The 23,060-nt window shown below is 44.7% G+C and overlaps 2 protein-coding genes and 1 non-coding gene across 3 annotated transcripts; all 3 read right to left on the reverse strand.

Annotated features, from left to right (window-relative positions):
• Positions 1-6,769: 6,769 nt before the first annotated feature.
• RPL39 (ribosomal protein L39) lies at positions 6,770-11,218 on the reverse strand. The gene is made up of 3 exons (XM_065410804.1): positions 11,114-11,218; positions 10,024-10,127; positions 6,770-7,145 (listed from the first exon to the last, which is right to left on the reverse strand). Exons 1-3 carry the CDS (start codon positions 11,114-11,116, stop codon positions 7,097-7,099), a joined length of 156 nt encoding a protein of 51 aa, XP_065266876.1. The 5' UTR covers positions 11,117-11,218; the 3' UTR covers positions 6,770-7,096.
• Positions 7,701-7,832, reverse strand: LOC135884195 (small nucleolar RNA SNORA69). The gene has a single exon (XR_010561688.1). It is a non-coding gene; the product is annotated as a small nucleolar RNA SNORA69 (small nucleolar RNA).
• Positions 11,219-13,496: 2,278 nt separating the features above from the next.
• Positions 13,497-22,965, reverse strand: UPF3B (UPF3B regulator of nonsense mediated mRNA decay). The gene is made up of 10 exons (XM_065410426.1): positions 22,842-22,965; positions 21,863-21,969; positions 21,612-21,718; positions 20,239-20,337; positions 19,487-19,597; positions 18,881-18,924; positions 17,632-17,820; positions 16,924-17,084; positions 15,687-15,999; positions 13,497-14,650 (listed from the first exon to the last, which is right to left on the reverse strand). The coding sequence occupies exons 1-10, from the start codon at positions 22,959-22,961 to the stop codon at positions 14,507-14,509; spliced, it is 1,395 nt and encodes a 464-aa protein (XP_065266498.1). The 5' UTR covers positions 22,962-22,965; the 3' UTR covers positions 13,497-14,506.
• Between the last annotated feature and the right edge of the window lie 95 nt (positions 22,966-23,060).

Below are 23,060 nucleotides of genomic sequence, written 5' to 3' on the forward strand. Positions count from 1 at the left end.
ATTGTCCTTTGTGGCTAAGAATCAGTTTGATGTTGCCTGTGAACTAGTTATAAAGAGCAGGTTGGCTGGGGCTGGGGCTGGGGAGCAGGGAAGGAGAGCAGGGGGCTGCAGTGGGGTGGCAAAGGGTTGGTACAGGAGACTTGCTGAGCCGGGACTAACCAATGGCAGCTGGTGCACTGAGATTACTCAAGAGCCATTGGCTAGGGCTTCTGCAAACCTGCACAGGCTTGGATCCTGCCCGTAGATATTTGTGCACCATTCCCCTGGCAGGCCACTGTTTAGCAATTGTGCACGCGTAGCTGGGGGCAGGATTTGCCCTGCAGTAACTATTCTGCTCGTACAATGGAAGCCTCTTACCGTAACATTCCTCCTGCTGCCGAACCTCTCCAGCATGAATGGAGACCCAGAAGTGCAGCCTGCCAATCCCAGCCCTCACGCAAGTGCCCCGCACAGGCCCCTTTACTCAGGTTTTGCACAGTTGGCCAGGGCATGGTGCTATAAGCAGAGCATCAGGATGAGCAGGTGCCTCTGCTTTGTTTACATTGCTTCCCCACCTGCTCCAGCGCTGTCACTGAGAACAGCAGGATGGAAAGAGGTACTGGTTTACCTTTAGTTCTTCTGCTCTTGCTGCTTACAATGTCTCTCTGCCCAAAGGCACAAGTCATAGGATGGAGTGGCAGAGGAAGTGCAGTCTTGTGGTTAAAGCACAGGACTGGATGGAGAACTTGGAGTCTATTTCTGGCTATGCAAAAGGCTTTTCACATGACTTTGGTCAGGGCACATCATCTCTCTGTGCCTCAGTTTCCTCTTTTCCAAATGAGGCTAATGCCCCGTTCCTACTTCACAGTGAGGGTGTAAGATTAGCGTGATTGTTGTCTGCAGGGTGCTCGGAGGGGACAGACAGCTAGCAGTGTGTGATTACACATTCCACAGAGACTCACTGAGATGTCACAGAGGATTTGGATTTCAGGTGGGGAATAAGCAGCCGCTGAAACTCCAAAACCAAAAATCGTCTTTTCATGACATGTCTCTGCTAAGGAAGAACATGGAGGAAAAATACAGAAAACAGGTAATGCCACTAAACTACTTGTGCCTTCAAAATGCACTGGGGAGTATCATGCACATTTCTTTTCCTAGAAGCTATTTGCTGGGTCAAATCAAAGCTTAACTCCCCAATTTGACTCCGGTGGTGGAGCACAGAGAAAATGGTGGAGTGCGGAGGTACAGCTTGTTTAAGCAGCTGTGGCACTCCCAAAGGACGGACAGAATGTGGAGAAAGGACGGGAGCTAGAAACACTCTTCTCTACACCGGGGTTTGAAGATTTTAAACTAATAAACGGAGCCCTGGGTGGGAGGGAAAGGGGGCCAGATTAGGCGGAAGTTAGTGTAGGTGGGTTCCATGCAGAGGAAAGGAACTTAGATCAGATTCCTAAAGGAAGGAGGAGCGGGTGACACATTGTTCTGAGAAATGGAAAGAGTACGTAGATAAGAACAACAAACAAAGGTACAGAGGGCATGCAGTGAAGTGACACTCCAGAGAGACAAAGAAGGGTGCGGTTCCTAATCCCCCTTTCTAATGTATCACTGCTCAGATTTGTAAGTATTAAAAAGGTAAATCCTATTCTACTCACCTGTCTGAAGTGTATGTTATTCATCAGAAAAATGGAACTTTGCCCAACTTGTTTTAAGTTTTGGGGCTGCCTTAGAATGTCCTAAAACTAACAGCTGCCCCAGCCTCGGTTTCACACAGAATCAGATCTTTTTTAACTGTCCCATTTATTTATAGTGTGGTTCTGCTTTGAGAAGTGACTGTAAAATGGCCTCCTGGAGTTCCATGCTCATCTTCTCTAGACTCCATTTATAAGGGAGAATGATGTTTCCCTTCTAACTGCCAGCCCTAGAAATATAAGAGGGGATCTGAGACTCAAGCTAGTTTCTTTCCTTGCTGTGCATCATCACCAGTAATAAAGATCCTGCAGGCCAAATTAGGCCCTCAGTGACACCTGGGCAATTGTAGAGACTTCAGTGAGATTGCACCAATGTAACTGACCAGGACTATGTAAACAATGATGTGAGATAGAATCCAGCTGACTCCTAGTTGTTTTGGGTCTGCAGGGTTCATAGAAATAATGACTTATTTTATCATCAGCACCTTTGATTCCTAAACCCAACTAGTCTAAGTTACTCTGCATTTCACTCGGCACACATAATGGGAACAGACTGGTCAGTTCCTACTCCACTTAGGTAAAGATTTCCAAAGTTGCCTAGGGGACTTGGACACCTGGTTTCCATTACAATTAGTGGGACTGGGGCATCCAAATTCCTTGAGCATCCTTGAAAACCTCAGCCCTGATTTCCTGGTTCTTGTGCATTAGCACATTTTTGCAAAGTCCGAGTTCCCAGGAGGCAGAGGAACACTTATTTAACTGAACTATAATGCAGAAGAGCCTCAGTCCTGGACCAGAACCCCATTGCGTTAGGCTTGGTATAAACTGGCAGGCCCTGTCCCTAAGAGCTTTCAATCTAAGTGACAAGAGAAAAAAGCAAGCGGCCACTGAAATAATAATCATTTAAAATATGGAAATAGCCCTGTTGGCCAAGATTCTGTACAAGCTTGTTTTCACCAAACCCCAGTTTGGACCTAAATATGTCTGGACATTGTCCCTTTAAGGTAGGGTTTGAATCAACAGGAAGATTCAATGGGGAAATGTTTTAAAAACAATTATAAGGAGTTATTTTCCCAAGGAAAAGGCAGCTCCCTGCTGGAAGTTGCCACTGTCTGAATAAAATAGCACAATAACAGTAGAAGAATCATAGAATTGGAAGGGACCAGTCAGTCCAGTCCCCCGCACTGAGGGCAGGACTAAGTATTATCTAGACAATTATCTAATAATAGTTGTACAACAAAGAATCAGTTTAACCTATTGCCTGGACCAGCATTGCCACAAATACCTTCGGAAAGGATTGTCTAGTTCAGGGGTCTCAAACTCAAATGACCACGAGGGCCACATGAGGACTAGTACATTGGCCCGAGGGCCGCATTTACTGACACCTCCCACCCGCCGCCCTCGGCCCCGCCCCCACTCCACCCCTTCCATGAGGCCCCACCCCTACCCCGCCTCTTCCCACCCCTTCCCTGCCCCCATTCCAACCCCTTCCCTGAAATCCCCACCCCAACTCCGCCCCCTCCCTGCCCCCAGGGGGTACAGGAGGGGTGTGGTGGGGGCTCAGGGCAGGGAGTTGGGGTGTGGGGTGCAGGAGGGGTGAGGGGTGCAGCAGGGGGCTCAGGGCAGGGGGTCGGGGTGCAGCAGGGGGCTCAGGGCAGGGGGTCAGGGTGCGGGGTGCAGCGGGGGCTCAGGGTGCAGGAGGAGTGCGGGGTGCAGCAGGGGGTCGGGGTGCAGGAGGGGTGCAGGGTGCGGCAGGGGGTTCAGCTGCAGGAAGGTTTTGGGGGGTGGGCTCCCTGCCTGCCTGCCTGCCCTGCCTGGGGAAGGAGGGGTGCAGGGGTGTGTGTGGCTGTTGCTTCAGACACCGCCCCCAGCAGCAGCTCCCACTGGCCCCTCCTTCCCCAGGTTCCGTCGGCTTCCCGGAGCGGCGGGGCAGGGCAGGGCAGGGCAGGGCAGGGCAGGGCAGGCAGGGAGCCTGCCCTGCCCTCAGTGCGTGTCGGGCCGGAGCCACTCTAGGTAAACACTGGGGAAGGGCGGGGGGGTGCGAGGAGCTCGCGGGCCGCAGAAAATAACCCTGCAGGCCGCATGCAGCCCCCCGGGCCGCGTGTTTGAGACCCCTGGTCTAGTTCTACTCTCAGGATTGTAAAGTGACTGGTTTCATCCCAGCCCTGACCCTCATGATGGGGAGAAACTTTGTCAGCAGCCTATCCTGGTAGGTATAATTGCTTTCATCACTCCTGCCCAGGTTAGGGAAAGGAAGCAAACAAGAAAGGAGAGGGGTGGGATTGATGGATCTAACAGGGTTGGTTTTCAGTCTTCCTCAATGCTGTATCTTCTAAACGCCTGCAGCCTCAAACAGCAGGTCTCTTCCTCAGTGGTTGTACTTGTGAAGAGAGAAGAAATTCAAGATTCACAAAAACTTTTGGATTAAAAAAAAAAAAAAAAAATCACATGAGGAAAACTTATGAGAGAGTCTGTGGATAAAGCTTTCAGACACCGGGCTCCTGGAGGACCTCTGAACATGAGAAAGCGCCTTTTAAAAAAATTGGAGTGAGACTACTTGCAGCACGCGGTCTCTTTAGATTTGAATCATCTTTATTAATGCTTCGTGCTCATCTTCTGTTGCAGATTTATCCTCCCCTCAGTGATGCAGAAACTAGACTATCACACATCCCCAGGAAGGGCTGCTGGAAGATCAGATATTACTGATGTGTCCTAAGCCTGTTACAGAACACTAGCCCAATGGGTCTCACTAGACATTTTTTGGTGGCCTCAGAGTGCAGCCACCAACTCTTGCTGGTGGCCACCCTGACAATTTTTCCTAAAATACTTAATTAACTTTAGGAAAAACAAATAAATATGCATGTAGACATGTCCAAATGATTGTAATTTTTTATGTAGGTGTTTATTGCACTCAATAAAAATAATGTACAGTTTTGTCTCTATTCGTTACTAGGCCTAAACAGAATAGAAACAAAATAATGCTCTTTGCATGTTCTTGTCTTTTTTGTTGTTTCTTTTGCTTTTTAAATTTTTTTTTTAAAGATTTGCTAGCTAGTGTATCTGTTTCTGTGAAAAGTGATATTTGTTAACACTGCTTTGCCCCCCCAGTCACTGCCCAGGAGGCTGTGGCCACACAAAAAGCCCCCGCTGGCTGCATGCAACTGTGGTAGCCACAATTGATCATAGAATATCAGGGTTAGAAGGGACCTCAGGAGGTCATCTAATCCAACCCCCTGCTCAAAGCAGGGCCAATCCCCAGACAGATTTTTGCCCCCGATTCCTAAATGGCCTCCTCAAGGATTGAACTCACAACCCTGGGTTTAGCAGGCCAATGCTCAAACCACTGAGCTATCCCTCCCCTGATTAATGCTGCACTAGCCTCACTTGCCTTTGGTAACTAGGATTTCCAAAATGCCTTTAGAGAGAGAGGTAGTTGTGCAAGGCCCAACAAGCTGCCGTAAGCAAGTATGTGACCTAGCTCAGCACATGCTGCACCTTCACTGCCTTACTATGAACGCCAGTAAAAAGATCAGCTCCACCCTATTTATTTTCTTAAAAATTGATAGCGTCTCTGCTGGCCCCACAGGGCATGGTGATAAAGGCTTAAAGCTTCCCCAGGATGTGGTGTGCTGCCACCAGGGAACTGAGTTTCAACTAAACTCCCTTAGAAGGGAGAGCAATTGGAGCTCACTCCTCTGCTCCATTCAGCACCAAGCTAGCTTGGTCTCAGCCGCATCAGCGCACAGAAGTAAAACCACAGCTATTTCCAGGTAACCAGAATGTATATACCAGACCCCACATGGTGGAGAGCAGGGGATCAAGACCGGGCTCAGTTCCTACTGACACTGGTACTCAGTGTGATCTTGAGCAAATCATCTTGCTGTGTTTCAGTTCCCCCCCACTAGAAAGAACTTCCCTCTTTGCATGCAAGGTGCCATGTAATTGCAACATCATCTAGTTAAGGGTCATTACTGCAGAGTGCAGGTATTACTGATGACTCAACCAATTATATTCCCAACCGCTATTCCTCCCCACCTCCACAGAGCAACCTCCTCCACCCTTAAACTATCAGTTTTTTTTATTATGTTGCAACTAGAAGCATGAATCATTCAGTTGTGCTGATAACTGATCAGAAGTAGGAAGAGCAGATAGTCTTCAGTGTTTAAATGTCACTTATAACCCTAACTGGAAAAATTTTCACCTCCAGTCATCCCCAACATCTCACTGTTGACTTTTTATACCCCTTCAAAATCTTGTGTGGATTAAAGTGACTATCCAAATGCAAATTTCCAAAATTCAATCTGGCTCTTTTGAGAATAAAAAATTGACTGGGCAAGGTTTTCATACTGCATCACTTTTGGATCTGCAACATAAAAACAATTTGTGCACCACAGCTGAATGTGAAGAAGTGGCCAATGCATGTGGATCGCTCTAGGCTTCATTTTCGCAATATACACTGCTTGCGATTTTGGAGAATATACAACATCCCAGTCACTGCAAAAGGACTTGGGGCCAGATTTTTAAAGATACTTAGGAATCTGAAGATGCAGACAGGTGCTTAAATACCTTTGAAAAATCTGGCCCTTGGTGTACAAAAGGGTTGTATCAGAATAAAGCAAACCAACTAGGCAGACTGTTAAATATTAGCAAGATGTCATAGATAAGATGAATACAGCAATTTATGAGCACCAAGACAATACAGGATGGAACCTCCTGGTAACTAGGGATTTTCCAGTTTGCGTTAGAAGGGTTTGATTATTTTACTTATTCATGTAGAGTCCTTTGCACATTCTACATGAGTGTGACCCTGACTAGTTCAGCCACCTCTCTTCCTCGATAGAGATTGAGATTTTCTTTTAAGTAAGGGCAAGTTCATATTTCTAAATTGCATCCCAAGTTTGGTTGTTAATGTATAATTATGTCAAAAGGGTACAAAAGGGAGATACTAGTTTTGTCTGCTCGTTTCAAACAGTACAGATAAGAGACTGGGATGGCAGGATCTTTTATCACACACTGATAAATGCTCACATTAATTTCAGTCTTTATTCTCCAGATTACCCACCCATCTCAAGCAATGCATGTAATAAATTCAGCCAGAATCATTTATTCAAAGGATCAATAATGCTCATATTTATTAACAAACCTGTAAACTGGCAATACAAATTAAGTCAATATATTTGAGCACAGAAATAAAGAATGCTAATTGAACAGAGTCTTCATTTTTCAGTTATAATATTCCAAAGAGTCTATTAAAGTCATCTTTCAAGACTGCAGTTTGGTTTGGTTTTTGGGCATGTGGGGGGAGAGAGGGGAGAACAACAAGATTCAACACTTCAAAATGGGTCTGTGGTGGTTTTTGTAGCAATGCATATTTCAGGTCTTGGTGCAGGAGAGACACATGTCATTAGAGTTCCCATTAGAGCAGCTCTTTACAAGCCCAGCTTGGTCCTTCTCCAATGTCTCCTTTTGGAGTTGTACCTAAAACAAAAGCAGCACACTTAATAAGCAAGGCACACTTGACAGTCTGTAACGCAGACCACAATCACATTCAGAATTAACCCACTAGTAAGGAGCTGGAATCTCTTGTAAAGGTTTAGTTGGGAATTTGTCAATTAATTATGTTAATAGCAAATTACTTCATATTCATTTTTTAAACTATTTTCCATATATACTTGCTTTCCTTTTTCACTAGGTCTATGAACCCATATTGGTGTAATAATATCAGCAGCTTTAAAAAAAGGTGAAAGTTCCCAGAAGCAAACTTACCTAGAGACAGCAGCATTGGGCATGGACATACACAGTGCCACTTTTAGAAGACAAGACAGTCACAGATAGCCTAGAATTCATGAGTTCAATGCTGGCAGTAAAGAACTGGCTAGCTCTTAAAACATCACCACTAGTACCATTTTTACCAAAACAAAACAATCCGAGAACACAAGAGCAGTCCATTGCAGCATGGAGAAAGCACTTTTCCAGGGAAATCCACTAAAGCACTCATTCAAAACCTGCATAATCGAAGACTATAAATGTCATACTTGTACATGTTAATGATTAGCGGTTTCACCAATGCATAGGTGAAATCAAAGGCAATATTAACAAAATTACTCTCAGCAGGAAAATGGCAGTACTCCCACAGAATGAAGCACTGTAATTGCAGCCTGCTTTATCAAATACTTTGGGCAGAAAACTGATGCTTTTGGTGCATTAAGTGTTGGAAGACAAAAATAATTAAAATTATGCATTTTAGTAACCCTAATGCTCAACATGCCTAGAACACAGCTAGACAGGTACTATGCCCCTTTTACAAATGGGTAAACCGAGGCACAGAGCAAAGTGACTTTCCTAAGAACAGAGAGCAAATTAGCTGTAGTGACAGCAATAGAACCTAGCAATCCTGACTCCCAGCCTCCTGCTTTAACCACTAGCTACACTCACTCAGAGAAAAAAGGGGAACCAGCAGCAGAAAAAATAAAAGTAAAATATAGAAATATACACATACAGTGGAACTGAAGGAGTTTTTCCTGCAAAGAGCTCTGTACTTCACCTGCAGCAGTTGAGGATATGAATAAACCTAAGGCACTTTAAGTGTTGAAGACCGCATAGAAGAGAAATACACTGTATCATAGAACCATAGAATATCAGGGTTGGAAGGGACCTCAGGAGCAGGACCAATCCCCAGACAGATTTTTGCCCCAAATCCCTACATGGAGCCCTCAAGGATTGAACTCACAACCCTGAGTTTAGCAGGCCAATGCTCAGACTGTTTTGTTTGAAGTGTTGTTGTAGATTACATTTTATTTATAATTAAGGTTTAGATTTTGTCATGGTTATTTTTAGTAAAAGTCACGGAGAGGTCATGGGCAATGAATAGGGCCCTACCAAATTCACTGACATGAAAAACATGCCACGGACCGTGAAATCTGTATAGTGTAGGGTAAAAGCACACAAAAGACCAGATTTCACGGGGGAGACCGGCGTTTCTCAAACTGGGGGGGGGGGGGGGGGGCTGACCCAAAAGGGAGTTGCAGGGGGGTAGCAAGGTTATATTAGGGGGGGCCGCCCTTAATTCTGCACTGCCTTCAGAGCTGGGTGGCCAGAGAGCGGCGGCTGGTGACCAGGCGCCCAGGCCTGAAGGCAGCACCCCGCCAGCAGCAGCGCAGAAGTAAGGGTGGCAATACCATGCCATGCCGCCCTTCTGCACTGCTGCCTTCAGAGATGGGCAGCCAGAGAGTGGCAGCTGCTGATTGATGTCCCAGCTCTGCAAGCAGCAGCGCAGAAGTAAGGATGGCAATATCATACCATGCCATCCTTACTTCTGCGCTGCTGCTGGCGCTGCTTTGCCTTCAGCCGCCGCCCTCCAGCTGTCCAGCTCTGAAGGCAGTGCCGTTACCAGCAACAGCGCAGAAGTAAGGGTAGCAGTACCGCAACGCCCCCCCTTTACAATAACCTTGCCACCCTCCCTCCCCCATAACTCCTTTTTGGATCAGGACCCCTACAATTACAACACCGTGAAATTTCAGATTTAAATAGCTGAAATCATGAAATTTATGATTTTTAAAATCCTGTGACCGTGAAATTGACCAAAATGGACTGTGAATTTGAACAAAAATTCACAGGAGCCCATGACCTGTGACTTTACTAAAAAAAAAAGTAATGGGGGAGGGGTGTGCTCAAACCTGGCTCCAGTGGGTGCAGCCACTGGGGGTCGGGGGGCACACAGCCCCAGCTCCAGCACAGGGGGTGGTGGAGTGCACATGGCCCCAGCCAAAGCCACGGGGTGGGCGAGCGCACACACGTTCGCACAGTCCCGGCTCCAGCTGAAGAAAGTCACAGATGTCTGGTAAAGTCATGGAATCTGTGACTGCCGTGACCTCCATGTCTAAAATGTATACTTATTTTTAATTTAGCACAAGCAAGTACCGACATGCAATATATCTGTGAACAACGGTGGACAAAAGCAAGTACAGTATTTCAGTCTACATATGCATTCTGGTAATGATTTGTGGTTACAAATTGTCCAAACTTTATGTATTAGCCCATTACCATCCACAGACCTTCAACAAAGGAAATTCTTTCGTAGTAAGGTTCCCCAAACACTGTATTTCAGGAACAGGGGATGGATGCCCTCAGGGTAATCACAGATGGGTTTTCCTCACAACACATCCATGAGTACAAGACTCTTCGATCCACCTGCCACTATTCATAATGTAGATGGAGCTAGTATAACTAGGGGCTTTGGTCACTACAGCTGTGTCAGACATGGACCTTCACAATCCCAACCAACAGAAGTGTGTATATTTTTTGATCAGGTATGGCAGCAAGCTGTGAATTCTCCGAAAGCAATAGCTGTTTTTACCTGATCTTATTGCCAGTTTTCATGCGAATCCACTGTGGGATGGGCCGGTTCTGTTTTTGCTTCTTGGCAAGGAATCGCTTGATCTTGAATGTCTTGTGGGACGACTGCGGATGAAAAGATAAAGGGAAGACATTGGAGACACTCTCTCCTATAACAAGTTGCATTCAGAGACCTCCCTACAGATGCAGCCTGATCCTGTGAGAACTTGCCTATACACAGAAATATCAGTGGTAACTAAAGGGACATGGGTAAACAGATTGAGGTCAACTGGTGCAACGGTGCATGTGGACACTCTGCATCAGTTTCAACCTATTCAAAGCTGCACGGGCTCAGTTAAATAGATTTAGTCTCACACTTAAACTAATGCAACCAGGCCTGCCAAACATGGAGCTGACGGTGACTCAGAGGGAGCAGTAGTACCTAAAGGGCTAAGTGGGACTCAGTAACCTGAATCCATTCCACAGAGCTCAGTGGCCATCACAAACAGTAAAGACCACAAATCCTGGCTCCAAAGCCAACGCTACCACAAATTTCCCGGGAGCAGGGCGCTATGTACTGGACAGGGAGCGCTCAACTCCCCCCTCCCCCAAGGAATCAAGGCCACGTGTATTAGCCTAGTGCCCCCCCACCAGCCAGCCTGCTTCCCCTACTGAGCTGGGGGGTGGGCTCCGCATCGCCCAGCCATGGGCCCCAATCCCCTGGCCCTATCCCCGCAGCAGCGGGGTGCAGGAGGGCACCGAGGGACAGGAGTGCGCCCAGGACATGGGCTGGCAGCACCGGCCCCAGGCCCTAGGACGCTGCGGGTGACTCCAGCCCGGGCGGGACAGTGTCGTCCCCCCCACCCCACCGGGGGCCTCGCTCGCCGGCCTGAGCCTCCCACCAGGAACCCGCTCGGGCGATTCGTGGCTGCCCCGGCTAGGAGCCGAGCCGGGAAGGGGGCAGCCCCTGGCCCAGACGCCCCCCGCCCTCCAAGCCTGTCCCACCCCCCGATTCCACGCGGGGAGAGCCGGGGGGGGCCCCCGCAGGCCCTGGCCCCGGTGCCGGGCGCGGATCGGCCCGCGCGGCAGCGGATGGGGCTGGATTGACTCACCATGGTGCGGAGCGACTAGCCGGTCACCACAATGGCGGCGCAGGAAAGGAGCGGGTGGGGCTAGGGAGCAAGGGGTGATGGGGAGGCGGCCTCAGGAACAGCGACACCCAGCGCCTCCCCGGGACCACTGCAGCCGCGTCTCTCGCTCACTCACGCCCCGCGCCTGCTCCGTGTTAAAGAGACAGCGTCTTCGGTGCAGGATCCCACGCTCTCTGAGCAGCCAAAGCTGCTGACACAGCCGCTGTAACCCGCTCCAAAGACCGAGCCTATCTGTCTTGTTCAAACCACCCCCAAGCTGATTACTCTCCATGTTGTTTTGAGGGGACAAGGCCTTAATGCACTCTTGTTTCTTGAATAAATCTTTTGTTTTCTTAAAATATAACAGAAGTCACCATCAAAAAACTGCTTTTTTGTGGAAATTTAAAAAAGCAATACATTAGCAGTTTTTAGAAAGTTTGCCTTACACAGTTGTCATTCCATTGTGAACTTCTCAGGGCAGGGGCTGTGTCTGCTGCTGGCACAGGACTTGTGTGGAATCAGCTCTTTCCAACTCGGCAAGGTTACACCATTATTTGGATGGCCAAACTTAGGCCTTGTCTACACTAGCAAGTTTCTATGCAGTAAAGCAGCTTTCTGCGTGTAACTCCTTAGGTGTACACACAGCCAAGCCACTTAGTGCGCAGAAACTGTGCAGTTGCAGCGCTGTAAAAAAACCACCCCAACAAAAAGCGTACAGCTTTCTGCGCCAGGGCTACAGTGTAGACACCCTGGTCGATTACAGCGCTGCGATTGGCTTCCGGGAGGTGTCCCACAATGCCTGTCCTCATGAAATCTGGTCATCAGTTTGAACTCGACTGCCCTGCCCTCAGGTGACCAACCGTGAGCCCCATCCATTAACTTCCTTGGGAATTTTGAAAGTCCCCTTCCTGTTTGCTCGGTGAGCAGTGGTCTCAGTGCATCTTTCCAGGTGACCATGCCTGCTCCACACACCAGGCAGTCCTCCGCTTGGAGCAATGCTGAGCTGCTGGACCTGATCAGCATTTGGGGAGAGGAGGCTATCCAGTCCCAGCTGCACTGCAGCCATAGAAATTATGATACCTACAAACAGATTTCATGATGCATGACAGAAAGGGGCCAGGACCGGGTCACAGTACACGGCAGGGTTAAAGTGAAGGAGTTGCGGAACGTCTACCACAAGGCATGGGAGGCAAACCGCCGCTCCAGGGCTGCACCCATGAGCTCCCGGTTCTACAAAGAGCTGGATGTGATACTCAGTGGCAACCCCACCTCCACTGTGATACGCGGTGGCTTGCGTGCCAGTCAAGACTGGACTGAGCCAAGAGGAGGAAATCTTGGACGAGGATGTGGAGAGGGAGCGGGACCGAGGCAAAGGATGACTAGGAGGTCCGAGATGCATGCAGCCAGGAGCTTTTCTCTACCCCGGAGAAGGCTAGCCAGTCAGAGCTGCTGTAGCTTAGTAAAGCGCAAACAGGAGGGGAGGCCCTGGGTAAGTGGCTTTGATGTTGGGAATTGCTGAAGCGCGTGGATGGGGGCAGGAGGGTTGCACAAAGCAGGCTTGTGTCTGTATGATGCGCGTACCACCACATGCCTCGTCTGAGCGGCGGAACAGGGTGTTAATTGACTCCCTCACTTCATAGAAATCTGCCTCGGAGATCTCCACAAAACTCTCAAGGTGCTACTGGGCAATCCACTGCCACAGGTTCTTCGGCAGAGCTGCTTTGTTTCTTGCCCCATTAAGGGTAACTTTCCTGCACCACTCTGCTGTCACTGGGGGCGGGGGAGGGGCATTGCTGCATACAGGTGAGCCGCATAAGGGCCAGGGCGGAAGCCCTTGGAGAAGACCCTCCCTTGATTTCTTGCTCATCCTCAGCAGCGAGATATCTTCCATAATAAACACAGCCTGTGGAAAATATGGGGACAGTAATGATTATAAGACTGACACCCCCCCATCCCCCCCCGGCTCTCCCCAAGAGCCACATGCCCAGTGTACAGTATGGTCCTGGAACACTGATTTCCCCTGTGTAGGAGTTGGATTTTACAATGTACTATGAGAATTAATGTATGATTTGATTTCATCCCGTCAGCCAAGTCGCATTTTTCAGGAACATAACTACAATGTTAAGTGAGGAGTTACTGTAACATTATGCACTGTAATTTAGCTACAGTGATGTATTAGTTTAGTATTCTCTGCTGTTCTCAGCAGAGTACAGGGATTTTTTGTTATTGAGTTTGAGGCCATTTGACAATCTTAACTCATGTACAATATTAATATGAAAAGCTTTGATAAAGGATAAATACAGTTCATGAGATAAGGCTAGCTCTGTCATGCCCCCAAATAGAAAAGTCTCACTGAAGACAAATAAGTTAAAGTATCTTTAATATTTTGAGATATTTTATTGGTTTTAGTACAAAACAGCTAAGGCTAAAACTTGCTCGCTTAAAGAGGATCATTATTGGTGAAGTTTCTTCTGGGCTGTGAAATAGCACTCCAGTGGATCAGGAAAGATGAAGCAGAGATTGAAATGGCAAGTTTCCTACTTTTAAGACACTGAAAACAAGAGGGAATGCTTGAAAAGAATCAGACACTCTACACAGCTATACTAAAATTAAAAAAAAAAAAAAAAATGTTTCAGTATAGGTAGACAGACATTACATGACAAATTTATCAAAAAAGGAAATACCCAGTAATAACAAAATTATTCCTACACTGCAATCTTTTAGTTCAACTACTTCATTCAGTAACCCACTTCCTACATGGAAGATTCTTTATAAGGCCTCTCCCCACTTTCCCAACTTCCTACTGCTTCTATCTTGAAAAGGTTTGTTCTGCAGAAAACCAGGAAAGGCTTCCCCAGACCACTGATGGCCCAGCTACCATAGTCTGAGAACTCTGTTTTAGTGCTAGGATTACACTGTTTATTTGTAACTATTGTAGTCTCAGACTCAAACACCACGCAGCATAGCAATATAGGATGTCAGCTTTTGAGCAAAACTGCAGCTTTAACTTTGCTCCTCTTTTTAAGTGTATCAAACACTGGTTCAGGACTGCTTTACAAAAAAGCTCTGCTTTTAGATCCAGGTGTCATCCTCCTGACCACATGACTCGCATTTCTCATACGTAAGGCCACAAAAAGCTTTTCTACTTTGCAAACTGCAAACATTTTCTTCTCCATTGTAGTCTGATGCTATGAAAATAAATTCCAATAACAATGAGAACACATTTCAAATTCTGAGGTTCTTTAACCAGAAACATCCAACAGCACAATGTCCCTCTTCTTCCTTTGTTCCTTCTCTTTGAAGGCACTTCTGGATTGCGTAGTACATGCTCTTTGGCTGCTTCGATAATCAGAACACATAAGGCCTGTGTACTAATCACTCCTCTTCTTTTGTATTACTGGTCTCACTTTCCTGTTTATCTGCTCCTTGGTCCACAGACTTTGTAGCCATGTCTTCATAAGGACACAGTCTACTTCGACTTCGAACTCCTGGCTGGTATAGCTGCATTGCTGGACGATCCTGAAATAAATCAGAAGGTATCAGACAGTATGATACTTTGGCTATTAGACAAATTCCTATAATTTCTAAAGGGATGATACTAAAAAAAGGCAAATAGAACACCACACAGACCACTTCAGACTTTCCCAAAATATTATTAATTATTCAGTGACACCCAACATTACAAGTTCAATGACAAAGAGTAACTGCTCAAATAGCACAGATGAGAATGCTGCTTTAGATTATGCACGCAAGTATTTTAAAGCATTCACAAGGATAATATTTTAAGGAACAATTCAGTTTGTCCTCTTCAAGCACATGAGCAAATTTCAAAGCTTCTCCCAAGGAACATTTTTTAACTAAAAACATGAAACAAAAACACACACACACACACACACACACACACCCCGTAGATGCTGCAAATGCAGAATTAATGCACATCTAAACTGGATGTATTCCTATCAATGGAAGGAATACATATTTTGGGGGTATTTTGCATATAGAACGATAAGTACATTAACATGGGGTCTGTGCCATGACACTGCATAGTGGGGCCTTATACCTGATGCAGCAGCCTCTGCTGTGTTTGGAGAAGGTATAATAGGGGTGGCTGCTTGCTATATAATTTTCTCTCGCTTACGGAGATGTACTTTCTGGCATTAACCCACACGCAGCATCTGCAAGAATCTGGTCCTACCATATCAGTTCTCTGGTGACACAAGTTAAAAAGCCAACATTTATCTGCTGGCAAAACCAGGACAGACATTTATTAACTTTTGTTCAGAACTTGCCAGTAACAGCTGGACTTGTACATAATTCCTACAAAGGCAACAAGAAATTTGCCAAGACTAAGTTCATCTTAGCAGCAGCAAAGCTTACAAGATCTGTCTATTTTTCCCCTCATACACGATGGCAAAGTTTACAGTTGAATTATTATATGAAGGAGAAAAAATGTCAAAAAGGTAAGAAATAGCATGACCCTCCCCCTTAATTAACATTTACTATAAAACCACAAACATGACCTTATAGAATGGGTGTGAATTTAGCCAGCCAGCACCTTATTTCTGATGCGATCTCTCTTAGCTGCATCCTCTTTTTTGTCATCTTTGGTAATTTTCTCAGCTTTTTCTGTGTTGCCTGTAAAGTCTGGAAGCTCACTTTTCCTTCCTTTCTCTCTGAATGAGTTTATCTCCTTTTTCACCTCTTCCTCTCTTTTTCTAAAAACTTTTTCTTTCTCAAAGCGTTCCTTCTGCCTACGACGCTCTTCATCTTGGCGTCTCTGTTTCTCCCGCTGCAGTCTCTCATATTCTCTCTCTCTTTCAAAGTCTCTCTCCCGGTCCCTGTAATCTTTTCCATATTCATCTTCAGATCTGTATGAAAAACACAGCGAGAAATTAAGCTTAGAAGACTGGATAATCAAAATCACAGATCTGTGTAATCAATACTACAGCTCCAAATTTGCATCAATGTTGTCAGACACGGATCTGTAGATTTTAGACAAGAGTTAAAATATCCTAGAAGCCTACAGTCATATTTTACTACAGATACAGAAATAACTGCAGTGAGGATGTAAACCTTGATAATGAGCGAGAACACTACAGATAGGAAGTCCCACAGTTCTAGTCACATAGCTGACTAACTCCCTCTGTGGCCTTGGAAATTACTTAAATCTCTGCCTCATTCCTCTGACACATGGGGGAAACCCACACCTGTATACATCACATGGATGTTGTGAGGATTAGTTATTGCAGTATATGGTTGTCATTCTGGGCTGCATTCTGGCATAAGAATGGCCATACTTTTCCTTCCTGCCAAGGCCTCTAAAGGGATATGCATTATGAGTATTGTGGACTTAAAGTGACCCCTATGCTCTCAGAAGCTGCTATAAGTGCAGGCTATGGAGCTGTTCTCATTTATGCTAGAGACTGTGCAAGCCCAAAGCCAGCCCCAGAATGTGGAGGACACAGAGGTGGCTTAAAGCCATCTTTGCCCAACGGCTGTGCCTCCTGAATTGGGCTCCATTTGTAAATATCTTCAAATGAAAGCCCAAGTGTTTATGATAAAACACTAAAATTTGTCTATTAAACGAACAGATATGAAATAGTTCAAGTCCAGATGGACCCACCCCACTCCCCGATCATGAGTGCACTCTCCCAGACAATTCAGATCAGAGACATTTCTTCATTTGAATTCAAAAGCTGTTCCTGGACAGCGCAGCCTAAGTTTTAAATTACTAGTCTAGAAGGGCTGGGGTTTTTTGGTAAGTCGTATATACTAAGTACTGGAATACTAACTTTTTTGCCTTCTCCTCTTTAGTCTCTCCATCGGATCGTTTGGCTGACACGCTGATTAGTGCGCCAGCAGCCTTTTCTTCCCTCACAATTTCTTTTTCCAGTTTCTTGAACTTTTCCTTTTTCTCCAAGTCTCTTTCATCTTTCTCTGGTTTCTTAAGTAGCTGTGAAGAAAAACACACATTCTACTTAATCAAAGGCTCATTCTAATTCTACTCTGCAGCACAGTATAATTTAGCTACTCAGTTGAAGTGACTTCTGCTTAACATGAGAAATATACATATATGTAACTAGTTATTTCCATACTCCCTATGCTCAGAGGTAATAATGTCTGCAACTAAAATAATGATCCCAATCCCAGAATAGGATTCATTTCCCTGTACAGTATGAGAACAAGATCAAATACTGAAGATGGTAATCAAATATAGCCAGTTACCCAGATTACATTAAATTCATATGTTCTGGGGAACGAAAGCATATACACAAGTATTCAAATGAAAATTGTTTATTCAAGATAAAACTAAAGCAACTAACAATCAACATACAAATCCTTACTGTACTTTAACAAAAGCATGAATATTATGAAATAACTAGTCTACTCCTTCAAGATCATGAATTACTCTTGGATAAGTATTCAGTGAACACATTTTGTATGCAGCTTTTACAGGGAAGGGGGAGGAAAACAGCCTATAACAATGACATGTTCTGTACCTTAATCTTTGGTTCGTCCTTTGATTTATCCCTTTCTTTCTCTGGGCATTTATCAACTTTCTTCAGTTTTTCTGCTTCTTTTCTCTTCCTTCTTTCTTCTTCTTTCCATTTCCTCCTTTCTTCTTCTCTTTGTCTTTTTCTTTCCAGTTCCCTTCTTCTCCTCTCCTCTCTTTTTTCTTCTCTCAGTCTCTGGAAAGGGGGGAGGGGGGGAGGAGACACGGACAAAAAAAAAAAAATCACATTTCCCACATTAGAAAAAAAGTTACTTTTAAAAGTTCCATAAGATACCATGTCCTGAAATGACACAAAATTCTCTAAAATATACAGCTTTATAAAACATTTGTGTCTCCCGTTGCATCCTACTTTTAAGCAACTTATTGAAAGCTTCAAAATTCACTGGAGCAGCATTATTATGTATATTTCAGATATCATTAACTCCATATTTTAATGGAAGTTAAAATGAAACACCCACACATCAGAACCCACCCTAAAAAGTTACACACCTGAAAGAAAAATAGGTTCATAGGAGAGAAATCACCAAGAGGGCATTAAATTAAATCCTGGTAGCTGCAAACAGTATGTTAAACAGAAGATGGCTTGCCAGTCACACAGCTGCAGCTCACATCGCTCAGTGTTCCACTGTGACAAGGACTGTTATTAAACCACCATGTTAAGCAAAATATAGCTTGATATCAATACTCTGGAAGCCACTATCAATCCCTGCTAAACACACAGTTTGTTAAGCATGAACCCAGGTTATACCAATTATTTGGGATACAGAGTACAAGAAAACCCCACCCCATTTTAAACATGATTATAATCGTTAGACTAAGGCCCTGTACACACTATATTTTTCCTCTGCAAGCATGTCCAGCTGCACTGCTAGATCTGCTCCACTACACTTACCATCTGCTGAGCAGCATGGATTCAGTTAGGCAGCAGGATGCAGTCCCGTAGCAGAACAATCAGTTGTAGGACGTTTCCTTCCCTCCCTCCCCCCCCCCGCCCTTTTTTTTTTTTTAAGTTTCACAACTTTCTTCTGAGGAGAGAAGGAAGCAGGAAGTGCTCCCACCTACCTGAACAATTCTGTAGCTCTGGGAGAATTATTTAAAACAAGGTCTTTAGATCCATTTACCACAAAAGAAAATCTTACTATACAGACATCACTGTACATACACAAGTTCTAAAAGGAAGTTATCAAAAACTGTAACCAAAAAGATTCTACATAGATTATACAGAGAAATCATACCTGTTTGTTTTTCAAGAAGTTCAGAAGGGGAGTTGTCTTTTTAGCTAAATAAACATTAAGAACATAAATATTTTTACCTTTACAAATATCAAGATATGTTTGCATAAGTTAGATGGGAAAGACTTATCTCAGTCTATATTAAGTTTTGCTCAGTTTCAGTCTTACTTGTACCACAACTTCTCTCTCTCTTCTTGAAATGTATACTCTTCATTTACTTATAAATGGCTATGTCTCCTCATTTAATGTTTTAGCTAAACTAAATGAGTCGTAACTTACATTTATATATCACTTCCCATCCCACAGTACTAATATTAAAGGAGCCAATGCACCCATCACTGGAATTTAACAGCACATAACAGGTGTTTAGTATAGGTAGCGGAGAAGATTACTATATGAAATTTAAACTAAGAAGAGGGACTGGAGCAGGGATGAATAAAGTAGATCTTCACTAGTAGTATTACTCTAAGGACTTAATGATACTAAATAATCTAAAAAGGAATGTAGAGTCCCCAAAGTTCAAAAGTCACAAACCTACAAAATATTGTACTTCGTATGTCTTCCTATACTGTGAGAAGAGGTTCACATACAAGATATCAGTTTTCATACCTATTAACTCTTTGTTTCTTGCCTCTATTTCCTCTAGTAGTGTTTCAGGAGTCGATGTTAACTTTTCATCATCTGCACTGTAACTTTCCAAAAACTTCTTATACTCTGGGTCTGGAGAGAAAGATTGGTTTGTGCTACAAAATACACATACTGACCCCTCTTCTGGGAATTTCAATCGTCACTCTGCATTTTCAAAACTTATGAACAAACAAGAATGGGTTATATAGTCTTATGAGCTGCTGCCCGATATTTATCTTTAGCCAAGTTAAATCTAACTCTGAGGCAGGAACCAGGTCTGGTTATGTTTTGTAAAGTATACAATTAATAGTAATAATGCAAGATTTTAACAACTTTATTCCATAGTGTGCTTATTAAGATATTTTATTGGTTTTGCAGTTGTCTGTTTTTCTTCTAGTGTACCAAGCCTACAAAAGCTAACTGGGACAAGGACCATCTTTTCATTACATGTGTGGGTGTTACCTAGTACAACAGAACCCTATCCCTTGCTGGGGACCACTAGGTACTATCATAATATCAATAATACCTTAAGTACTTTTGTTATAGTAAAACAGACAAGTTATTTTGAAAAACAGAAATGTAATTGTTGCATGTTAAGTGTTTAGTATCAAACATATTGTTACACTAGGACACCATGCAGTTAAAATAAATTCAAATTTCTGTTATCAGATACCATGCACCACATAAATCTCCACATATGCATGCATACAAACAACCAACCCTAGTAGTTATACCATCATCAATAGTCCCAGTTTTGGCATCCTTTTTCTTATTCTTCTTTTTTGCAGATTTTTGGAAAGGTGCAAATTCTACTATGGCAGCATACTCCTGACCTGTTAAATGTAAAATGTTAAAACTGTTTAATCACCAAGGTAAAAAAAACCCAACACACTAAATTCCTGACAGTATATTATATTGGGGGGGGGGGGGGGGGACGACACTGGGGCGTGTTTATAAGAAACAGTACTAGAACAGATAAATAGATAGTAGCTATGAAATTTATGTTTATATATCTGACAACATGACATTATTTATAACCCTTTCATCGCAAGAGGATCTCAAAGCACTTTCCAGCCTATACACAAAATACATACAAAACTACATTAAAAGAAAGTTAAAGTTGCAAAATGTAATACTCAAAAGTTAGGAAATGCCAGAGCTAAGGTTGCTCAGGCAACCTTAATTCAGCATCCCAATAGTTATGCATTATGATCACATGCTGTTCCCCCCCAATTCCTGCTTCATTCACGGGGAGTGGGGGGGGGGGGGGGGGGGAGAGAACACTGTGTGTTCAACTGGGAATATGGAGAAAGGGGAAATTTCTGTTCTTGACAAAATCCAATATGATTGACAAAAAGTCCATGCAGAACAGAGAAGTAGTTTCAGAGAATCTAGGTAATTTAAATGGATGCTTGGAACTTGAAGCTGGCCCACTCAATGCCTTCTGAATAACTGAGACTTCAATTGTCATAGCTCCATTTCACAAAAAGCAACTGGTTGGTGGAAGATGAAAAATAAAAAAATTAAAAGTAAAATCTCTCTAAAAAAATAAAAATATATCTATAAAAATATCCAAATAAAACAAGAGTTTCAGGTGAAATTCTGGCCCCACGGAAGTCAATTGGAAACAGTGCGCAAGACTCCCATGGAGCCAGAATTTCACCCAGAATGTGTGTGTTAGAGGATATCAGCCTTAGTATTATAAGGCTTTAGTATTAGGTGCTGAATGCTCCCAACAAACCACATAACATACTGAAATGACAGTTAACTAAACTTAGATTATATACATGTAAATTACTAATGGGCTAGAATTCCTCTTAAGCAGTTTGTTTAGAAAATTTAGTACTAATACTTCTTTAAAAAGGGGATTTTATTGTTATTATTTTAAGCTGTATTTAAAATTTACTACAAAAAGTGTCATGAAGTTTATCGAAAAGACTACATGCAAGCACCATGTATTTAATCTCGATATATGGTGCCCAAGTATAGTTATGGCACTAAAAGAAAAAAAAATTGGGACTAAACTACCTGACAATCTCCTAAATCTCATTTAATATATCTGACATACAAACATTTTAGTATATAACCAAGTTTTATGTTTACTTGCCTTTGTGATCAACAAAAACATAACCATCAAAGCGATCCCTGAACAGTACTATGTCTTCTTGGTTTTTAAAGTTGATGTATGCTCTGGAAAACATGTGAGGATACAAACTGCAAAAGGACAAAAAAATAGCAATGTGTAAGGAAATGAAGCTGGCTAGTTGCTGATGATTTTAACTATACACACTATAGACAAGTGTAAATTAATTGACATACTAGAGTTACATGAAAAAATTGAAACCTGAAGTGTTGTACCTGGAATCGTTAGCAAAGAATTCAAAATAGTCATGTTCAGGCAAAGGCTGAAGATGTTCTTCAAGTTGTTCCTTAGTCAAGCTGGGAGGCAAGCGTCGAATTACCACCTTAAACACAAGAATTTTAAGAGCGTAAAATTACTGTCTGCCCCTGACTTTATTTCAGAGGTTACTTGAAAGATGCCATAGGATAACAAAGCTAAGTCAACAACTGTGGCTCATGTCAAGAATGTGGAAATCTATTTCACCCAGCCTGGCTTCAATACCATTTTTATATCCTAAGTACTGAGTGATCTAGAAACATCACAATTCTTCAAGAAAGCACAGAAAGACTGGGGGCCTGATCCAACACCCACTTAAGTCAAAGAAAAGACTCCTCCTCACTTCCCAAGGGGAGCAGCCTCCGGCCCTAAGTGATTAGAGCAAGGAATTCAAAGGCAAGATTCCTGAGCTCCGTTCCCTAGTCTACCACTAACTGCTACTTTGAGCAAGTGACTTGGGCCAAACATTTCCCACGTGGTGGCCAGTGGGTCCGGATGCCACCCAGGCCTTGGTTCTGCAGAGTGCTGCCAACACTCAAAGCGCCACGCGAGCTCAGCACCTCCCTGAGCAAACCATCAGATCTCGGCATCTCAGGCTGGGTACCGAAAAACGAGACACCGCCAGATACTCGCCCGGGCGCCCTGGGCCTGCCTGGCCCCATCCCCAGAACAGCGTCCACAGGCCCCGTCCGGGGGGGTGAGGCGCTGGGGTCTGCGGCGCTCCACCCGGGCCCGGGGCTCTACTGAGCAGCCCGCCAGGGCCCAGGGCAGGCGGCAGGAGCGCAGGCCGGGGCACGGGAGAGGGGGAAGCGCCGCCAGCCCCAGCCCCGAGCTAGGGAGCCTCAGTCCCAGCGGTCCCGAGGGCCGCTCCGCCAGCGCCAGCCAAGGGGCTGCAGCCGCCCCCCCGGCAACGCGGGACGGCCCCGCCCCCAGCCTCACCTTACTGAGCGTCTCCTTCTTGTCCTTAGGCCGCTCAGGCTCCCCGCCCCCCCTGGGATCCAGGGGGCCCCCGGGCGCCCGCTTCTCTTTAGGCCTAGTGTTCTCCTTATCCTCCTTCATCCCGTTCTCCGGCCCACCGAGCCACGCCCCCTCTCGCCCATTGGCCGCTGCACCTCTCGCGGGATCACAGCCTTAAAGGGCCACGAACCGCCGCCTGGC

The sequence above is a fragment of the Emys orbicularis genome, chromosome 9 (assembly GCF_028017835.1).
Source record: "Emys orbicularis isolate rEmyOrb1 chromosome 9, rEmyOrb1.hap1, whole genome shotgun sequence".
Classification (NCBI taxonomy): Eukaryota; Metazoa; Chordata; order Testudines; family Emydidae; genus Emys; species Emys orbicularis.